Consider the following 19,501-nt stretch of genomic DNA (forward strand, 5'->3'; position numbering starts at 1 on the left):
CAGGTAGCCTAGTGGTTGGAGTGTAGGGGCGGCAGGTAGCCTAGTGGTTGGAGTGTAGGGGGGGCAGGTAGCCTAGTGGTTGGAGTGTAGGGGCGGCAGGTAGCCTAGTGGTTAGAGTGTTGGGCCAGTAGCCGAAAGGTTGCTTGATTGAATCCCCGAGCTGACAAAGTAAAAATCTGTTGTTCTGCCCCTGAGCAAGGCAGTTAACCCACTGTTCCCCAGGTGCTGTGAATGTTGATTAAGGCAGCCCACCGCACCTCTGATTCAGAGGGGTTGGGTTAAATGCGGAAGACACATTTCAGATGAAGGTACTCAGTTGTACAACTGACTAGGTATCCCCCTTTCCCTTACTCAATGTTCCCTGACGAGGCCTTTAAATACAAGTCAGTTTCATGGTACCCATTTATTGAATATCCCAATTTAGTTTTCATGAAAAACCGGGACAATAAGTTCCATACAAGGTAACCATAACACAACAGCTCATAACCTTCTCTCTGGATTGACATACAGCATATTAAGTCCTCTTGTTGACATAAATGAACAACACAGATCAAACACAAAAGGTTGGGCATGTCTTTTAGACTTGGCAATAAAACCTTTAGCTTGTTTATAGAGGATGGGACATTAAGATCTTTCACTTATTCCTAGTAGTTCGGAATGCCTCCTCCCTGAATCTGTCCTGACATTTCAATAGCATCAGCTGAACTTAATTATTAAGTAAACCCTTGAGCTACAACTTGTCCACACTTACTCAGTTAAATGAAGGTGGAGGGGATCATGCTGTCATCCTGGTCAGTGAGTTTTACATTAAAATAAACCACTTGGATAAACAAATTCTGGAAATCATATTTCACTGCCTGTTTATTGTATACCACAGGAGGCATCCAACGTAATCTGGGATCTCAAGGAAGCTTTCAGAATGTGTTAACAATAAAATATATATAAATGCCTGTTTATTGTATACCACAGGAGGCATCCAACGTAATCTGGGATCTCAAGGAAGCTAAAATATATATAAATAAAGCATTCACAGAAGAGCCCTAAACAAGACCATACAGCAGACAATATTGCAAGTGAGTGCTCTGTTTAACAGAGGCGTAGGGATTCTAAAGCATGAAACACATCTAGAATCTCACTGCGGATTGGTACTTATCACAGTGGGAAACCTGTACGTAAATCCGAGACACTCCATTTAGTATGATACAGTGCCTTCAGAAAGTATTCATACCCCTTGACTTATTCCTCATCTTGGTGTTACAGCCTGAATAAAGAATGGATTAAATACAGTGGGGCAAAAAAGTATTTAGTCAGCCACCAATTGTGCAAGTTCTCCCACTTAAAAAGATGAGAGAGGCCTGTAATTTTCATCATAGGTACCCTTCAACTAATCACATTGTAAGATTTTTTATGAATTTATTTGCAAATTATGGTGGAAAATAAGTATTTGGTCACCTACAAACAAGCAAGATTTCTGGCTCCCACAGACCTGTTACTTCTTCTTTAAGAGGCTCCTCTGTCCTCCACTCGTTACCTGTATTAATGGCACCTGTTTGAACTTGTTATCAGTATAAAAGACACCTATCCACAACCTCAAACAGTCACACTCCAAACTCCACTATGGCCAAGAACAAAGGGCTGTCAAAGGACACCAGAAACAAAATTGTAGACTTGCACCAGGCTGGGAAGACTGAATCTGCAATAGGTAAGCAGCTTGGTTTGAAGAAATCAACTGTGTGAGCAATTATTAGGAAATGGAAGACATACAAGACCACTGATAATCTCCCTCGATCTGGGGCACCATGCAAGATCTCACCCCGTGGGGTCAAAATGATCACAAGAACAGTGAGCAAAAATCCTAGAACCACACGGGGGGACCTAGTGAATGACCTGCAGAGAGCCGGGACCAAAGTAACAAAGCCTACCATCAGTAACACACTACGCCACCAGGGACTCAAATCCTGCAGTGCCAGACGTGTCCCCCTGCTTAAGCCAGTACATGTCCACGCCCGTCTGAAGTTTGCTTGAGAGCATTTGGATGATCCAGAAGAAGAGATGAAACCAAAATATAACTTTTTGGTAAAAACTCAACTCGTCGTGTTTGGAGGACAAAGAATGCTGAGTTGCATCCAAAGAACACCATACCTACTGTGAAGCATGGGGGTGGAAACATCATGCTTTGGGACCAGGACGACTGAACGATGTAAAGGAAAGAATGAATGGGGCCATGTATCGTGAGATTTTGAGTGAAAACCTCCTTCCATCAGCAAGGGCATTGAAGATGAAACGTGGCTGGGTCTTTCAGCATGACAATGATCCCAAACACACCGCCCGGGAAACGAAGGAGTGGCTTCGTAAGAAGCATTTCAAGGTCCTGGAGTGGCCTAGCCAGTCTCCAGATCTCAACCCCATAGAAAATCTGTGGAGGGAGTTGAAAGTCTGTGTTGCCCAGCAACAGCACCAAAACATCACTGCTCTAGAGGAGATCTGCATGGAGGAATGGGCCGAAATACCAGCAACAGTGTGTGAAAACCTTGTGAAGACTTACAGAAAACGTTTGACCTCTGTCATTGCCAACAAAGGGTATATAACAAGGTATTGAGATAAACTTTTGTTATTGACCAAATACTTATATTCCACCATAATTTGCAAATAAATTCATAAAAAATCAAATTTTGTCTGTCATAGTTGAAGTGTACCTATGATGAAAATTACAGACCTCTCTCATCTTTTTAAGTGGGAGAACTTGCACAATTGGTGGCTGACTAAATACTTTTTTGCCCCACTGTATATGTTTTTTTCTCAACCATCTATACACCATACCCTATAATACAAAGTCTATAAGAGCTTAGCACACCTGGATTGTACAACATTTTAACATTATTATTTTAAGAATTCTTCAAGCTCTGTGAAATTTGTTGTTGATCATGGCTAGACAGCCGTTTTGAAGTCTTGCCATATATTTTCAAACAGATTTAAGTCAAAACTGTAACTCGGCCACCCAGGAACATTCACTGTCTTCTTGGTAAGCAACTCCAGTGTAGATTTGCCCTTGTGTTTTAGATTATTGTCCTGCTGAAAGGTGAATTTATCTTCCAGTATCTGATGGAAAGCAGACTGAATGTCACGTCCTGACCATAGAGAGTCCTTATTTTCTATGGTGGAGTAGGTCAGGGTGTGACTGGGGGGTTAGTCTAGTTTATTATTTCTATGTGGGTGTTCTAGTTTTCATGTTTCTATGTTGGTGATTTGTAATCGTTGTCTCTAATTGGGGATCATATTTAAGTAGTGTTTGTTCCCACCTGTGTTTGTGGGATATTGTTAATGGTTAGTTGTATGTCAGCACTCCATTGTCGTCATGTTTCGTTATTAGTTTATTGTATTTGCTAAGTTTCACTATTAAAAAATTATGTGGAACTCAACATTCCTTGGTCCGTTTCTACAAACGATCGTGACACTGAAACAGGTTGTCCTATAGGATTTTGCCTGTGCTTCGCTCCATTCTGTGTCTTTTTTATTCTGAAAAACTCCCCAGTTCTTAACGATTACAAGCATACCCATAACATGAAGCAGCCACCACTTGAGTGGTACTCAGAAATGTGTTGTATTGGATTTGACCCAAACATAACACTCTGTATTCAGGACAAAAAGTGAATTGCTTTGACACATTTTTTTACAGTGTTACTTTAGTGCCTTGTTGCAAACAGGATGCATGTTTTGGAATATTTTTATTCTGTACACACTTCCTTCTTTTCACTCTGTCAATTAGGTTAGTATTGTGGCGTAACTACAATGTCGTTGATCAATCATCAGTTCTATCCCATCACAGCCATTATACTCTGTAACTGTTTTAAAGTCACCATTGGCCTCATAGTGAAATCCCTGAGCAGTTTCATTCCTCTCCATCAACTAAGTTAGGAAGGATGCCGGTATCTGTGTCGTGACTAAGTGTATTGATACACCATCCAAAGTGTAATTAATAACTTCACCAAGCTCAAAGGGTTATTCAATGTCTGCTTTTTAAAAATGTGTGATACCAATAGGTGCCCTTCTTTGCGAGGCATTGGAAAACCTCCCTGGTCTTTGTGGTTGAATCTGTGGTTGAAATTCACTACTCGACTGACGGACCTTACACACAGAGTGAGTCCATGCAACTTATCAAGTGACTTGTTAAGCAACTTTTTACTCCTGAATTTATTTAGGCTTGCCATAACCTAGGGTTTGAATACTTACGGGCTCAAGACATTTCAGCTTTTCTTTTTTAATTTATTTGTTATATATATATAAAAAAAAACATAATTCCACTTTGACATTATGCGGTATTGTGTGTAGGTGTAGTGATAAAAAAAAAATCTACATTTAATCCAGTTTAAATTCAGGCTATAACACAACAAAATGTGGAAAAATTCCAGTGGTGTAAATACTTTCTGAAGGCAATGTATTTTACATTTCGTATGGTATGTATTAGTTTGTGGATGTCCATCATCCATTTCGTATGGTATGTATTAGTTTGTGGATGTCCATCATCCATTTCGTATGGTATGTATTAGTTTGTGGATGTCCATCATCCATTTCGTATGGTATGTATTAGTTTGTGGATGTCCATCATCCATTTCGTATGGTATGTATTAGTTTGTGGATGTCCATCATCCATTTCGTATGGTATGTATTAGTTTGTGGATGTCCATTATCCATTTCGTATGGTATGTATTAGTTTGTGGATGTCCATCATCCATTTCGTATGGTATGTATTAGTTTGTGGATGTCCATCATCCATTTCGTATGGTATGTATTAGTTTGTGGATGTCCATCATCCATTTTGTATGATATGTGTTAGTTTGTGGATGTCCATCATCCATTTTGTATGATATGTTCCGAATTAAAATTCGAATGACAGGTTACGAATTTGCAAAACGTACGATATGTTATGAATTTGCAAAACGTACGATATGTTATGAATTTGCAAAACAAATGATGTGTTAACAATTCAAATTTGCTGTGGCTAAGGTTAACTAGGCTAGGGGTTAGGGGTTGAGGTTAAGGTTAGGAGTTAGGTTAAATGGTTAAGGTTAGGGGAAGAGTTAGCTAAAAGGGTTATGGATATGGTTAGGGGAAGGGTTATCTAACATGCAAAGTAGTAAAAAAGCTGCTAATTAGTTCAAATGCTAAAGTTGTCCGTGAAGAGATTCGAACATGCAACCTTTGCATTGTTTACCTTTGCTTTGTACGCATGACCGACCACCCTCTTACGTTTTGACTTAACCTTTTACTACAGTATGCTAAATCAGGGTCACACAGGCTGCTTCTTAGTAGTCTTAAACAAATCTACTTGGAAACAAAATCATTTTAAAAAATAAAGACACCTGCACCATGTCAGAAATACAGTATATTTGAAATGTATTCAATTTTGAGTTTGCATCGCAATATTACACGTTATATACAGTGCCAGAGGGGTTGGGTTAAGTGTGGAAGATACATTTCAGTTGAATACATTCAGTTGTACAACTGACTAGGTATTCCCCTTTCACTTTCCCAGCCAAAGGTTTGGACACACCTACTCATTCAAGGGTTTTTCTTTATATTTACTCATTTCTACAATGTAGAATAATAGTGAAGACATCAAAACTATGAAATAACACATATGGAATCACCTAGTAACCAAAAAAAGTGTGAAACACTTAGGGCTATAACCAAATAGGGCTATCTTTTTTTAACAATCTTTATTAATGATGAAATTATGAAAAATATGAATAACAATCCACCCATGAGGCCAAAGGGGGCGCTTTTGGTCATTGACTGCAGGAAAGGGAAGGAACCTTCTGTCTTATGTAACCATACCAAACGTAACATATCATACTACAACTTGACTTTGAGCCAATCAGAGAGCACGAACATCCACATGGGGGAGCCAATGAAAAAATGAAAAAATAAGGCATTTTCTCCATACATCCACGGATGAGCCAGTCACACGTCATATCTAATGTAAGCTATGGGATGGTAGCTAGCCAAGTGCACAGACGCAATTCACACAACACTAAATACTTCCTCCAGGCTTGCTAACCACTGTAGCTTGTATTGACATTTTATTGACCATAAAATAGCAACATTATTACAGCTAGCTACTGCCACCTTCTGGCTTGGAGTATTTTAACAAGGCTGAGTGGCTGACGACTTCCAAGGTCTTCGTTTTAACACAAAGACCTCTATAAAACACTACTCATGTTTCCTGATCCCTCTGACTCAACCATTACGGAGAAAACACATGGATTTCACGTGATCACGTGATCTTATGTGAAATTAACGTGATAACATGAAATTACACATGTGAAAATGTGATCACATGTAATTTAATGTTAAATCACATGATTTTCCACGTGCAATTATGTGGTTGTTCTGTGGGGGAAGGCTCCAGGCTACCGACACGCTTTACATCCCTGACTCCCCAAACAAGAACTCAGCAGAAAGGACTGAAATAGATCAAATGTGAATAAACAGATTAATTATAGAAAGCAAGCCGAATTAGAAACAACCATCACCAAATTGTGACTACAACACAGTCACTCAAAAATAAACTGTACATGACAGTTTTAGCTCTATGGAGTGGAGGGCCGGAAACAGGACACAAGGCCAACAATCAGAGCCCTGGGGGTTAATGGAACAATCATGTGACACACCCCCACGGTCCAGTTTGGATCAATACACACTAACAGGGACAGGGGGTTTCACAGTGGGTCGGCATAACTCAACAGCACTGGACAAAAGAGACAATTAAAATAAGACTATACTAGTATTGTATGAAAAGCTCACATGACAATGGACAGTCTGTATGTTGCCAGATGCCCAATGAAAACATAAGAGACAAGGTCACATTGGCCATGCTTGAGAAATGTTGTTATTAAAAACAGTTCGCTAAATGAGGTCAGACTGTAAATACAGTATTTAGAGTAAGATGCCACAGTTTCACTGCAAACACCAATATATTTTCTCAGTTTATATGCCCATTTCACAGAGAACGCTTGGGATTCAAAAGCTATAAAAAGGCCATTGGCTTCAGAATAAAGCAATTGTGGGTTCAAAAACATGCTGAAGAAAACACTAAAACTCATAAATATATGTTTACTTTGGGTGTGTTGGCTTGTTGGCTAACTACTGGCTACCAAATATGGCAAAGCATAAGGAATTGTTTGACTGTGTAACCCTTTCCTGCAGTAAATTGAGCTAGTGGCCTCGTGTGGAATTGTATTAATATTTTTCAAAACAAAACAAAAACAGACGAAAATCAGATGTTTCTATGTCAAATGGTTTTGTTATATTTTAGTCTTCTGTAATGTATATAAAGTGTAATATTGGGATGCAAACTCAAAATTGAATACATTTCAACTCTATGTCTGACATGGTACAGGTGTGTTCTTTTTTAAATCTCGTAAACAAAGATGGTACCTGGAATACGACTTTCCCAACGCGGATCCTTTGTCTGCACCGCCCAGGGCATTTGAACTGATTCCAGAGGCCGACCCAAAACAAAGCCGTCGGAGGAGAGGATGCTGGAGCGGTCTTCTAGTGAGGCTTCAGATGTGCGCACACCACCCACCGCTTCCGTGTATATTACTCATTAAATGTCCAGTCCCTAGTTAACAAAGTTGACGAAATTAAGGAAAGAGTTCCTTTCCAAAGAGATATCCGGGATTGTAACATACTCTGTTTCACAGAGACATGGCTAGCTGGGGACATGCTGTCGGAGTCCGTACAGCCAATGGGATTTTCAGTGCATCGCGCCGACAAGAGCAAACATCTCTCTGGTAAGAAGAAGGGCGGGGTGTATGTTTCATGATTATAACAACATACGAGAACTCAAGTCCTTTTGTTCACCTGAGCTAGAATTCCTCCAAATCAAATGGTGACCATATTACCTCGCAAGAGAACTCTCCTCGGTTATCCTCACAGCCGTGCATAACACCCAGCAAGCAGATACCACGACCACCATCACGGAACTTCACTGGACTTGATGCAAATTGGAAACCATATATCCTAAGGCTGCATTTATTGTAGCTGGGGATTTTAACAAAGCTAATCTGAGAACAAGGCTACCGAAATTCTATCAGCATATCTATTGCAGTACACAAGCGAGTAACACACTCAACCACTGCTACTCTAATTTCTGCGATGCATACAAGGCCCTCCCCCGCCTTCCTTTTGGCAAATCTGACCATGACTCCATCTTGTTGGTCCGCTTCTATAGGCAGAAACTAAAACAGGAAACGCCTGTGCTTAGGTCTATCCAATGCTGGTCTGACCAATGGGATTCCACGCTTCAAGATTGCTTCGATCACGTAGACTGGGATATGACGTATACGCTTACTCGGTGAGTGAGTTTATAAGGAAGTGTATAGGAGATGTTGTACCCACTGTGACAATTAAAACCTTCCGTAACCAGAAACCGTGGATTGATGGCAGCTTTTGCACAAAATTTAAAGCACGTACCACCACATTTAATCATGGCAAGGCGACTGGAAACATGACCGAATGCAAACAGTGTAGTTATTCTCTCCATAAGGCAATCAAACAAGAAAAGCGTCAGTATAGAGACAAAGAGGTGTCCCAATTCAACGGCTCAAACACGAGATGTATGTGGCAGGGTCTACAATCACGGATTACAAAAAGAAAACCAGCCCCGTCGCGGACATCGACGTCTTGCTCCCAAACAAATTAAACAACTTCTTTGCACGCTTTGAGGACAATACAGTGCCACCGACACGGCCCGCTACCAAGGACTGTGGGCTCTCCTTCTCCGTGGCCGACGTGTGTAAAACATTTAAACGTGTTAACCCTCGCAAGGCTGCTGGCCCAGATGGCATCCCTAGCTGTGTCCGCAGAGCATGCGTAGACCAGCTGGCTGGTGTGTTTACGGACAAAATTTGATTTGATTTTGACTGTATTTCAGCTCCATCACATAAGCCTGGGTTCATAACCCCCCTGCCGTGCTGCACATCTAGTCAAACTTCAAAGGTTATTCCTGGTGTACCAGGCACACACTACAAAAACCCCACACTTGGTAACAATGTGGAATGTCTACTCTTGATAAGAGCCTTTTGGGTAGGATTGAGTGATTTTAATTGTTTGCATGACGTAAATTTCACCTCACACCTTCCATGCTCTGACGAAGTCTGATAAACAGAAGAAACACCTACAGAAAAACATTTAAATTGCCACACAAAATGGACTTGAAAGATTTTCAGGGAAAACTGTAGCCCACAGTTCTCACACTGGAGTGTTTTCCTCATTATACTTTCAAAGTCCATTTTTCTTCCAAGGGTAACAGTACTTACTGGGTTAGTTTCAAGTTTCAAGTTGTAATGTCACGTGCACAAGTACAGTGAAATGCCTTTCTTGCAAGCTCCAAACCAAACAATGCCGTAATCAATATCAATGTAGTACTCAAAATAACACAAGGTAGAACAAAAACAAACGTGGTAGAACAAGGTAGGTAGAAGGTAGAACAAAAACAAGCGTGAAATAGAAATAAGAAGAGCACGAGAATGTAAGTAAGTATTCTATATACAGGCTCAGTCAGTTCCAGTACCATATTTACAATGTGAAGGGATACTGGAGTGATAGAGGTACAGGCCCTTCAGGAAGTATTCACACCACTTGACCTTTTCCACATTTTGTTGTGTTACAGTCTGAATTTAAAATTGATCAGATTTTTTTGTCACTACGCCTACACATAATACCCCATAATGTCTAAGTGGAAATACGTTTTTCAAAATGAAAAGATGAAATGAAAAGCTGAAATGTCTTGAGTCTATAAGTATTCAACCCCATTCTGATGGCAAGCCTAAATGAGTTCAGGAATAAAGATATGCTTTACAAGTCACATAATAAGTTGCATGGACTCAATCTGTGTGCAATAATAGTGTTTACTGACTACCTAATGTCTGTACCCCACACATACAGTTATCTGTGAGGTCCCTCAGTCAAGCAGTGAATTTCAAACACAGACTCAACTCCAAAGACCAGGGAGGTTTTGGCTTAAATGTACTTGAACATTTATGGCAAGACCTGAAAATTGTTGTCTAGCAATGATCAACAAACAATTTGACAGAGCTTGAAGAATTGTGAAAAGAATAACAGACTATTGTTGCACAATCTGGTGTGGAAAACTCTTAGAGACTTACCTGGAAAGATGCACGCTGCAAAATGTGCTTTTATACAAAGCATTGACTCAGGGCTGTAAACACTTACCTAATTCAAATATTTCTGTATTGAATTGTTTATTTATTTGCAAACATTTCCAAAACATGTTTTCACTTTGTGATTATGGGATGTTGTGTGTAAATGGGTGTGTAAAAAATATATGAATCCATTTTGAATTCCGGCTGTAACACAACTAAATGTGGCATAAGTCAAGGGGTGTGAATACTTTCTGACAGCACTGTAGATATGTATAGGGGTAAGGTGACTAGGCATCAGGATATATGATAAACAGAATAGCAGCAGCATATATGATGATTGTATGTGAGTGGGTGTGAGTGTGTATAGAGTCAGTATAAATATATCTTCATATTATGTGTTTGACCAAATGAAGCAAGCGTTTGTGTGTGTGTTGGAGTGTCAGTGTGCATGAGTGTGTACAGCATTGTGAGTACGCGTAGAGACTTGTAAAGAAAATGTATAAATACAATGGTCAACTCAGATAGTCTGTGTAGCCATTTTGAGCTCGGCCACAGTGATGCATTGGCTGTCCACATCACCATCTGTAGCGCCATGCGATCGAGGGCAGTGCTATTTCCATATCAAGCAGTGATGCAGCCAGTCAAGATGCTCTCAATGGTACAACTGTATAACTTTTTGAGGATTTGAGGGCCCATGCCAAACCTTTTCAACCTCCTGAGGGGAAAGAGGCGTTGTAGTGCGTTCTTCATGACTGTGCGCCTGTGTGGGCCATTTTAGAGATTTGAAGACCAAGGAACTTGATGCTCTCGACACGCTTGGTAATAAAGCTATACTGAGCTATTTCAGGTATTTCCAAACTGTATTCTGACCAAAAGAGTGCCCAAAATGTATAATACTTTATCTCATCTGCAAGAAAATTAAGTCATTCAACAGAAAAGATCTTTGAAAGGGAGCCATTTATTTCCAATCTTGTTTTAATGAAAACCATATCCAAATCCTGAGGCATGATTCGTTATAGAGACACATCAAAAACAATCAGTGGTCTGCATAATTCCCAGCTGACACTAGTTTACACTGCAAACAATAATGAGTCGGTAAGACCACCCCGGGACATGGCAGAATGGTTGACTAACGTCATCAGGACAGCCTCTGTTTGCTGGGTTTATACTGTTTGAGACATCCACTGTCTATTCATTCAGAAAAGGCTACACATATCACACATGTTGGTGTTAGAAGCTCTACAGGATGTCAAGAAAGAATGATGCTGTGCTCCCTGAGAGGGGATGTCCAGAGGGATACACTAATAATGGAGCTTTGACAGTGCATGGGCAATTTACTGGAGCTAAAAGGCCTAGACCATGGTGCTGTTCTTCCAATGCACCATTAAATGCCTGTACAACTCACTCCTTTCCATCTTTCATAGGTCATTAGAAAATGAACACAGCTTTAAAGTTCTTTACTGACTATAAACAACCGGAACTGAATAAGACTGGAAACTGAAAGCAGCACAACAAAAAACTCTCATGACAGTCAATTTACTCTCAAGACAGTTACAGAAAGATCCCGGAATCATATCAAAATGTTCTGAGCATCAGTGTTATTACCTTTTATAGCCTTTTCCTATTAGCTGAAGGTCCAAGTAGTATAATTAATTTAACCAATGACTACTGTCAACAACACATGCTTTGATGAATGTAACAAGACCTGCCAAAAGGAATCATCATTATTCTTTATTCACAAGGATTTTTTTGTGGTGATATGACCTGGACAATTTATCCTGACAAATGAGCTTGGTGCTGATCAAACCCACTACCTTCAAACACATTTAACCACAGGGGTATATTTTATCACCATTTGAAGAAAACATGGAGGAATAACACTCCCATGAGCTTAAAATAGAAGTCACTTATGGACATTGGGTTCCCTTGTCAAAGGAGATCAAGATTTTAGAATAAGTGCCTCTTTTTTATTTATTATTTTTTTAAATGTACTCCCCTTTTCTCCCCAATTATGTGATATCCAATTGCGATTCAATTACAACCTTGTCTGATCACGGCAACTCCCAGATGGGCTCGGGAGAGGCGAAGGTCAATTCAAGTGCCTTAACACCCGCTCGCTTAACCCGGAAGCCTGCCGCACCAATGTGTCGCAAGAAAAACAGTTCAACTGACGACCGTAGTCAGCCCCAGCCAAACCCTCCTCTAGCCAGGACGATGCTGGGCCAATTGTGTGCCGCCCTATAGGACTCCCAGTTATGGGATCGAACCCCAGGCTGTAGTGACGTCGCAATAATCGGGAGGCCGAGAGTGCCTCTTTTTAAATCCCACATTTATAAAAAAACTGATTTTAATGTGTGATTTTATTTAGGTATTTTGTTTAACTTCTGTCTCTGTATCTTTGTAGTGCTTTTATTAATTTATATGATTTAACTTTGATCATTTGTTATTGAAAAGCACTCTAGAAATAGTTATTATTATTACTGTTAAAAAATAGCATAGTGAATTTTCTCATGTGCGTCCGTCCATAGTGACTGTAAAATACAGCTTCAACATCCGTATAATACCTTGACAATATCATCTGACCCTGAGACATTAGTGAGTAAAGCAGTTGTGTTTGACCTTGAATACAAACCAGATCTCTGAGGCTAAGGAGTATTTTTTTTATTTTACCTTTATTTAACTAGGCAAGTCAGTTAAGAACAAATTCTTATTTTCAATGACAGCCTAGGAACAGTGGGTTAACTGCCTGTTCAGGGGCAGAATGACAGATTTGAACTTACAACCTTTCGGTTACTAGTCCAACGCTCTAACCACTAGGGTACCCTGCCGCCCCAATAAAGTACAGCCACATCCAAAATTATTGGCACCCTTGATGAACATGAGCAAAAAATGATGTATAAAATAAATAATACAAATACTGAGCTATAATGTAATACTTTCTGCACCCTCCCCTTGCGAGGATAACAACACAGCCTTTTTAATGTTTTATGATATTGGAGAACTCATTGGTAGGGGTCTTAGACCATTACTCCATACAGAATCTTTCCCGATCCTTGAGATCCTCCGGTCTGCACTTATGGACTGCCCTCTTTAATTCAAACCACAGGTTTTCAATGGGGTTCATGTCCGGAGACTGAGATGACCATTGCAAAATGTTGATTTTTGGTCAATTAACCATACCTTTGTAGATTTTGATTTGTGCTTGTGGTCATTGTCTTGGAAGATCAACTTGCGGCCAACTTGCAACCAGATTTTTTGCTAAAATGTCCTGGTACTTGGTAGTTCATGATGTGAGTAAGACGTTGATACAGGTCAACATTCACAAGGCCGGAGGGCTAGACGGATTACCAGGAAGTGTACTCTGCGAGCTTGCACTGACACACTGGCAAGTGTCTTCACTGACATTTCAATCTCTCCCTGTCCGAGACTGTAATAGTCCTTGTGCCCAAAAACACTAAGTTATCCTGCCTAAATGACTACCGACCCGTAGCACTCACGTCTATAGCCATGAAGTGCTTTGAAAGGCTGGTCATGGTTCACATCAACACCATTATCCCAGAAAGTCTAGACCCACTCCAATTTGCATACCGCCCTAACAGATCCACAGATGATGCCATCTCTATTGCACTCCACACTGCCCTTTCCCACCTCGACAAAAGGAACACATATGTGAGAATGCTATTCATTGACTACAGCTCAGAGTTGAACACCACAGTGCACAAAGCTCATCAATAAGCTAAGTACCCTGGGACTAAACACCTCCCTCTGCAACTGGATCCTGGACTTCCTGACGAGCTGCCCCCAGGTGGAAAGGGTAGGTAACAACACATCCGCTACACTGATCTACAGCACAGGGGACCCTCACGGGGGTGCCTGCTCAGTCCCCTCCTGTACTCCCTGTTCACTCATGACTGCACGGCCAGGCATGACTCCAACACCGTCAATATGTTTGCTGATGACACAACAGTGGCCTGATCACTGACAACAACGAGACAGAGACCTGGCCGAGTGGTGCCAGGACAACAACCTCTCCCTCAACGTGATCAAGACAAAGGAGATGTTGTGGACTACAGGGAAAGGAGGACCGAGCACGCCCCCATTCTCATCGACAGGGCTGTAGTGGAGCAGGTTGAGAGCTTCAAGTTCCTTGGTGTTCACATCACCAACAAACTATCAGGGTCCAAGCACACCAAGACAGTCGTGAAGAAGGCACAATAAAACCTATTCAACCTCAGGAGACTGAAAAGATTTGACATGGGTCCTGAGATCCTCAAAAGGTTCTAGAGCTGCATCATCGAGAGCATCCTGACTAGTTGCATCACTGCCTGATATGGCAACTACTCGGCCTCCGACCGCAAGGAACAACAGAGGGTAGTGCATACGGCCCAGTACATCACTGGGGCAAAGCTTCCTGCCATCCAGGACCTCTATACCAGGCGGTGTCAGAGGAAGGCCCTAGAAATGGTCAAAGACTCCAGCCACCCTAGTCATAGACTCTCTCTGCTTCTGCATGGCAAGAGGTACCGGAGCACCAAGTCTAGGTCCAAGAGGCTTCTAAACAGCTTCTACCCTCAAGCCATAAGACTCCTGAACATCTTATCAGAAGCCACTCAGATCACTCTTTTTATGCTGCTTACTCTCTGTTTATAATCTATACATAGTCACTTTAACACTACCTACATGTACATATTACGTCAATTACCTCGACTAACCGCTGCCCCCGCACATTCACTCTGTACTGGTACCCCCTGTATATAGTCTCGCTATTGTTATTTTCCTGCTGCTCTTTAACTACTTTTTACTTTTATTTCTTATTCTTATTCATATTTTTTAAACTGCATTGTTGGTTAGGGGCTTGTAAGTAAGCGTTTCACTGTAAGTTCTACACCATCGAGAGCATCCTGACCGGTTGCCTCACCGCCTGGTATGGCAACTGCTCGGCATCTGACCGTATTTTGTTTGATTTTAGAATAATATATAATAATGTATAATAATCTTTATTGGTGCCAATAATTTTGGCACCTATCTTTGTGTATTTCTCTGAGCAATTATATTGGTATAAAATAATATAATTTCCCCATTTATTTTAGCATACAATATAGCTTGGTATTTGTATTACTTCATTTATACAGTCTTTTATGCTAATCAAAAACAAATGATAGTGCCAGTAAGAGCAAACTAGATGGGATGGCGTATCGCTGCAGAATGCTGTTGTAGCCATGCTGGTTAAGTGTGCCTTGAATTCTAAATAAATCATTGACAGTGTCACCAGCAAAGCACCCCCACACCATCACACCTCCTCCTCCATGCTTCACGGTGGGAACCACACATGTGGAGATCATATGTTCACCTACATACTCTGTGTCTCACAAAGACACGGCGGTCTGAACCAAAAACCTCAAATTTGGACTCATCAGACCAAAGGACAGATTTCCACCAGTCTAATTTCCATTGCTTGTTTTGCTTGACCCAAGCAAGTATCTCTTCTTATTGGTGTCACGTCATGACCTTAGTTCCTTTTTTATGTCTCTGTTTTAGTTTGGTCAGGGTGTGAGTTGGGGTGGGCATTCTATGTTCTATGTTCTATTTCTATGTGTTTGGCCTGGTATGGTTCCCAATCAAAGGCAGCTGGCAATCGTTGTCTCTGATTGAGAACCATACTTAGGCAGCCTGTTTTCCCACTATGGGTTGTGGGTAGTTATTTTCTGTTTAGTGTTTTTGTTGCACCTTACAGAACTGTTAGTTTGTTGTTTTTATTCTGGTATTCATCTTCATTAAAAGTATTATGAATACGTACCACGCTGCACTTTGGTCCTCTTCTCCTTCTCCCGACGACAATCGTTACAATTGGTGTCCTTTAGTAGTGATTTCTTTGCAGTTATTCAACCATGAAGGCTTTATTCACGCAGTCTCCTCTGAACAGTTGATGTTGAGATCTGTCTGTTACTTGAACTCTGTGAAACATTTATTTGGGCTGCAATCTGAGGCTCATAACTCTAATGAATATATTGTCTGCAGCAGAGGTAAATCTGGGTCTTCCTTTCCTGTGGTTGTCATCATAGCGCTTGATGGTTTTTGCGACTGCCCAAAGTTCTTGAAATTTCCAGAATTTACTGACCTTCATGTCTTAAAGTAATGATAGACTGTAGTTTCTCTTTGAACATTTGAGCGGCTCTTGCCATAATATGGACTTGGTCTTTTACCAAATAGAACTATCTTCTATATACCACCTCTACCTTGGGGTGGTATACAGGGCCAGACGGAATACCAGGGTGTGTACACAGCGCATGCGCTAACCAACTGGCAAGCGTCTTCACTGACATTTTCAACCAGTCCCTGACTGAGTCTGCAATACCAAAATGTTTCAAGCAGACCACCATAGCCCCTGTACCCAAGAACACAAAGGAAACCTACCTAAAAGACTACCGACCCGTAGCACTCACATCTGTAGCTATGAAGTGCTTTGAAAGGCTGGTCATGGCTCACATCAACACTATTACCCCAGAAACCCTAGACCCACTCCAACAGATCTAAGGACCCTGGGACTAAACACCTCCCTCTGCAACTGGATCCTGGACTTCCTGTCGGGCCGCCCCCAGATGGTAAGGGTAGGTAACAACACATCTGCCACACTGATCCTCAACACAGGGGACCCTCAGGTGGTTGTGCTCAGTCCCCTCCTGAGTTCCCTGTTCACTCATGACTGCTCAGCCAGGCACGACTATGACACCATCATTACGTTTGCCGATGACACAACAGTGGTAGGCCTGATCACCGACAACGACAAGACAGGGAGGAGGTCAGAGACCTGGCCACGTGGTGCCAGGACAACAACCTCTCCCTCAATGTGATTGAGACAAAGGAGATGATTGTGGACTACAGGAAAAGGAGGACCGAGCACACCCTCATTCTTATCGACAGGGCTGTAGTGGAGCAGATTGAGAGCTTCAAGTTCCTTGGTGTCCATATCACCAACCAACTTCAATGGTCCAAACACACCACGACAAACCCTATTCAACTCAGGAAACTAAAAAGATTTGGCATGGGTCCTGAGATCCTCAAAAGGTTCTACAGCTGCAACATCGAGAGGATCCTGACTGGTTGCATCACTGCCTGCTACGGCAACTGTTCAACCTCCGACCACAAGGCACCTCAGAGGGTAGTGATTTATTTTGATTTGATGTGAAATACATCAATGATCCTCATCTAGGGAAAATTCTGCCACAATATATAGCAATAACGATTTCATAAAACTATAAAGAAATAAGCCACTATAAAACAGAGCAAAACCACCTACTATAATTTGGACATTTTTTAAAATATAATTTATCATTTTTCTTCTTAAAAAGTTGAGAGATAATTATGCAAGTACTTTATTTTTTAGCCAAATGAAAACATTTACTAAATTATTCTGATTAAATTTACAGTTGAACTTCATGAATCTTACATGAGTGTTTTCTTGTCAAACTTACATAAAACTAATTGAGAAAACGCTGACTTGTTGCTAATGCTAAATCATAAGGCACAACGTGTGTGGTAGTATGTGTACATTTACAGTGTGCCCATCTTCTAAAGAAGCCCTATATGCAGAAATGTAGGCTCCAGTTCAAGCAGACATGTACCAGCAGGATCCCCGGGAACTCTCTGATTGAGACATTACTGATTGTGGAGATTGAGAGGATTTGTATAATGTATGGCCAATAAAGGCTTATTCTAGTTTAGAAGGCTATACAAGTAAATCAAGGACATAACCTACAGTAGGAAAAAAGTATGAGGCACAGTTAAGTGGGCTACATATTGACAACATGGACATCTATCCATTTGGATATTGTGTTCTGATATAATCCAGCGCCGTTCCAAACATGCAGGGTTTCAAACGTACAATAATCACGGTGTATGTCAAATAGCAATGTTCTAGAAGCAACTCAGTTGAAAATGACTCCAAGGGAGCAATTCAATCTGTGTCTCGGAAATTCAGCGTTACAGCATCATTTACATTTAAAGGCGATGTTCCCGCGGAGGCTGCATTCACAGTAAAAGCTGCTTAAATCAGATCAATCGGAAAATACCTTTACATTTCTAGCACGCAATCTGTAACACTTCAGTGCTACAGATTAGATATAACCTTAAATAACTCTATAGGTATGTTTACCTTAATGAAATTCGTTCGGGAATGTGTAACAATTGCCCAATAAAGTTAATTGATGTATATGCCTATCATAGGAGTAGACGAATCTCATGACCGTAAAGGGAACTGATGTTGAAACTTCGAATAAAGTTGACTCAGTTTAGTAATCCTACTACACCAAACTAAAGTGATGAAGAAAATATTACTGAAATTGATTTAATATAAGTGCCCAAATATAGCCAAGTAGATTATCAATGAATGACTAGCCAGCAGGTTACTTACCTATCAAAACACTGAGCGCAATATTAATAAAAATGTGTCTTCCTATATAATCCATGGCTCTTTTTGGAAGGATCCTGGAAAGAGTTGTCTCTATTTTGCACTTTTGCCACTTTATTTATTCATGTAAACAAATGCTAAACTAAAAACACGTTTTAAAGATCACCAAGTCCCAAGGACGCGCAGCCTCTTTGCAAGTGGAGTTTCTTCACCCGCTTGCAGTAGTCTAATAATACATTCTGATGAAGATGCCTCAGCGATTGAGTCTGAACTCGCGACAGACTCAAACTCTCTCACCCTCTCTCTCTCTCCCTCTTTCTCTTTGGGTTACTACCTCTGCCTGGTCAGAAACGTGGTCCTAACGCCAGCTGTTATTTTTTTACCGAGCAGTTATTGCACCATACTGTATACTGCCTTGCAGAGGGCTTGTATGTAGCGGTTGGTATGGTCATGCAATGGTGTACTGTTTGCGTTAAGAAATCGTAACCTTACAATGTTTTCAGATTTGTATGAAATATGACCAATAATTAATGACAATATGAGTGAAAAACTTTTCCTTCCAAAAAATGTAATTAAGCATTTTACAAGCAGCTTCTCCGTGTTGGAATTGTATGGGTATACCCTAGAAACAGAATGGTGTGGAAGTATACTGTCAATTCAAATATTAATGTAAGTAGACCACTGATTGGTCAGCTCAGCCAATTAGGCAAGATGATATCATTCTCAATGTGGAAATAACCAGTGTTGTTTTCTCAAATGTATGCCAAATACGAGTATAAAACAAGTCAAGTTATTTGGGTATGAGTTAACAGAATATTAACTTTTAAATGCGATGTTTTCACTGGACAGTTACTTTAAAGCAACATAAAAGGAAAATAAAAAATGAAAATATACAGTATAAGTTGATTTGAAGACCTTTGGTCAG

At 40.7% G+C, this 19,501-nt stretch overlaps 1 protein-coding gene across 2 annotated transcripts in view; it reads right to left on the reverse strand.

The window, feature by feature from the left end:
* LOC109894618 (leukocyte tyrosine kinase receptor) overlaps positions 1-18,875 on the reverse strand; it is an 86,809-nt gene extending 67,934 nt beyond the window's left edge. For both annotated transcript variants that reach the window (XM_031829108.1, XM_020488231.2), the window contains exon 1: positions 18,580-18,875. In XM_031829108.1, coding sequence (XP_031684968.1) covers positions 18,580-18,634 — 55 coding nt within the window. In that variant the 5' untranslated portion in view covers positions 18,635-18,875. The remainder of the gene's footprint in view (positions 1-18,579) is intronic.
* Positions 18,876-19,501: the final 626 nt, after the last annotated feature.

Source organism: Oncorhynchus kisutch, linkage group LG7 (genome assembly GCF_002021735.2).
Source record: "Oncorhynchus kisutch isolate 150728-3 linkage group LG7, Okis_V2, whole genome shotgun sequence".
Classification (NCBI taxonomy): Eukaryota; Metazoa; Chordata; class Actinopteri; order Salmoniformes; family Salmonidae; genus Oncorhynchus; species Oncorhynchus kisutch.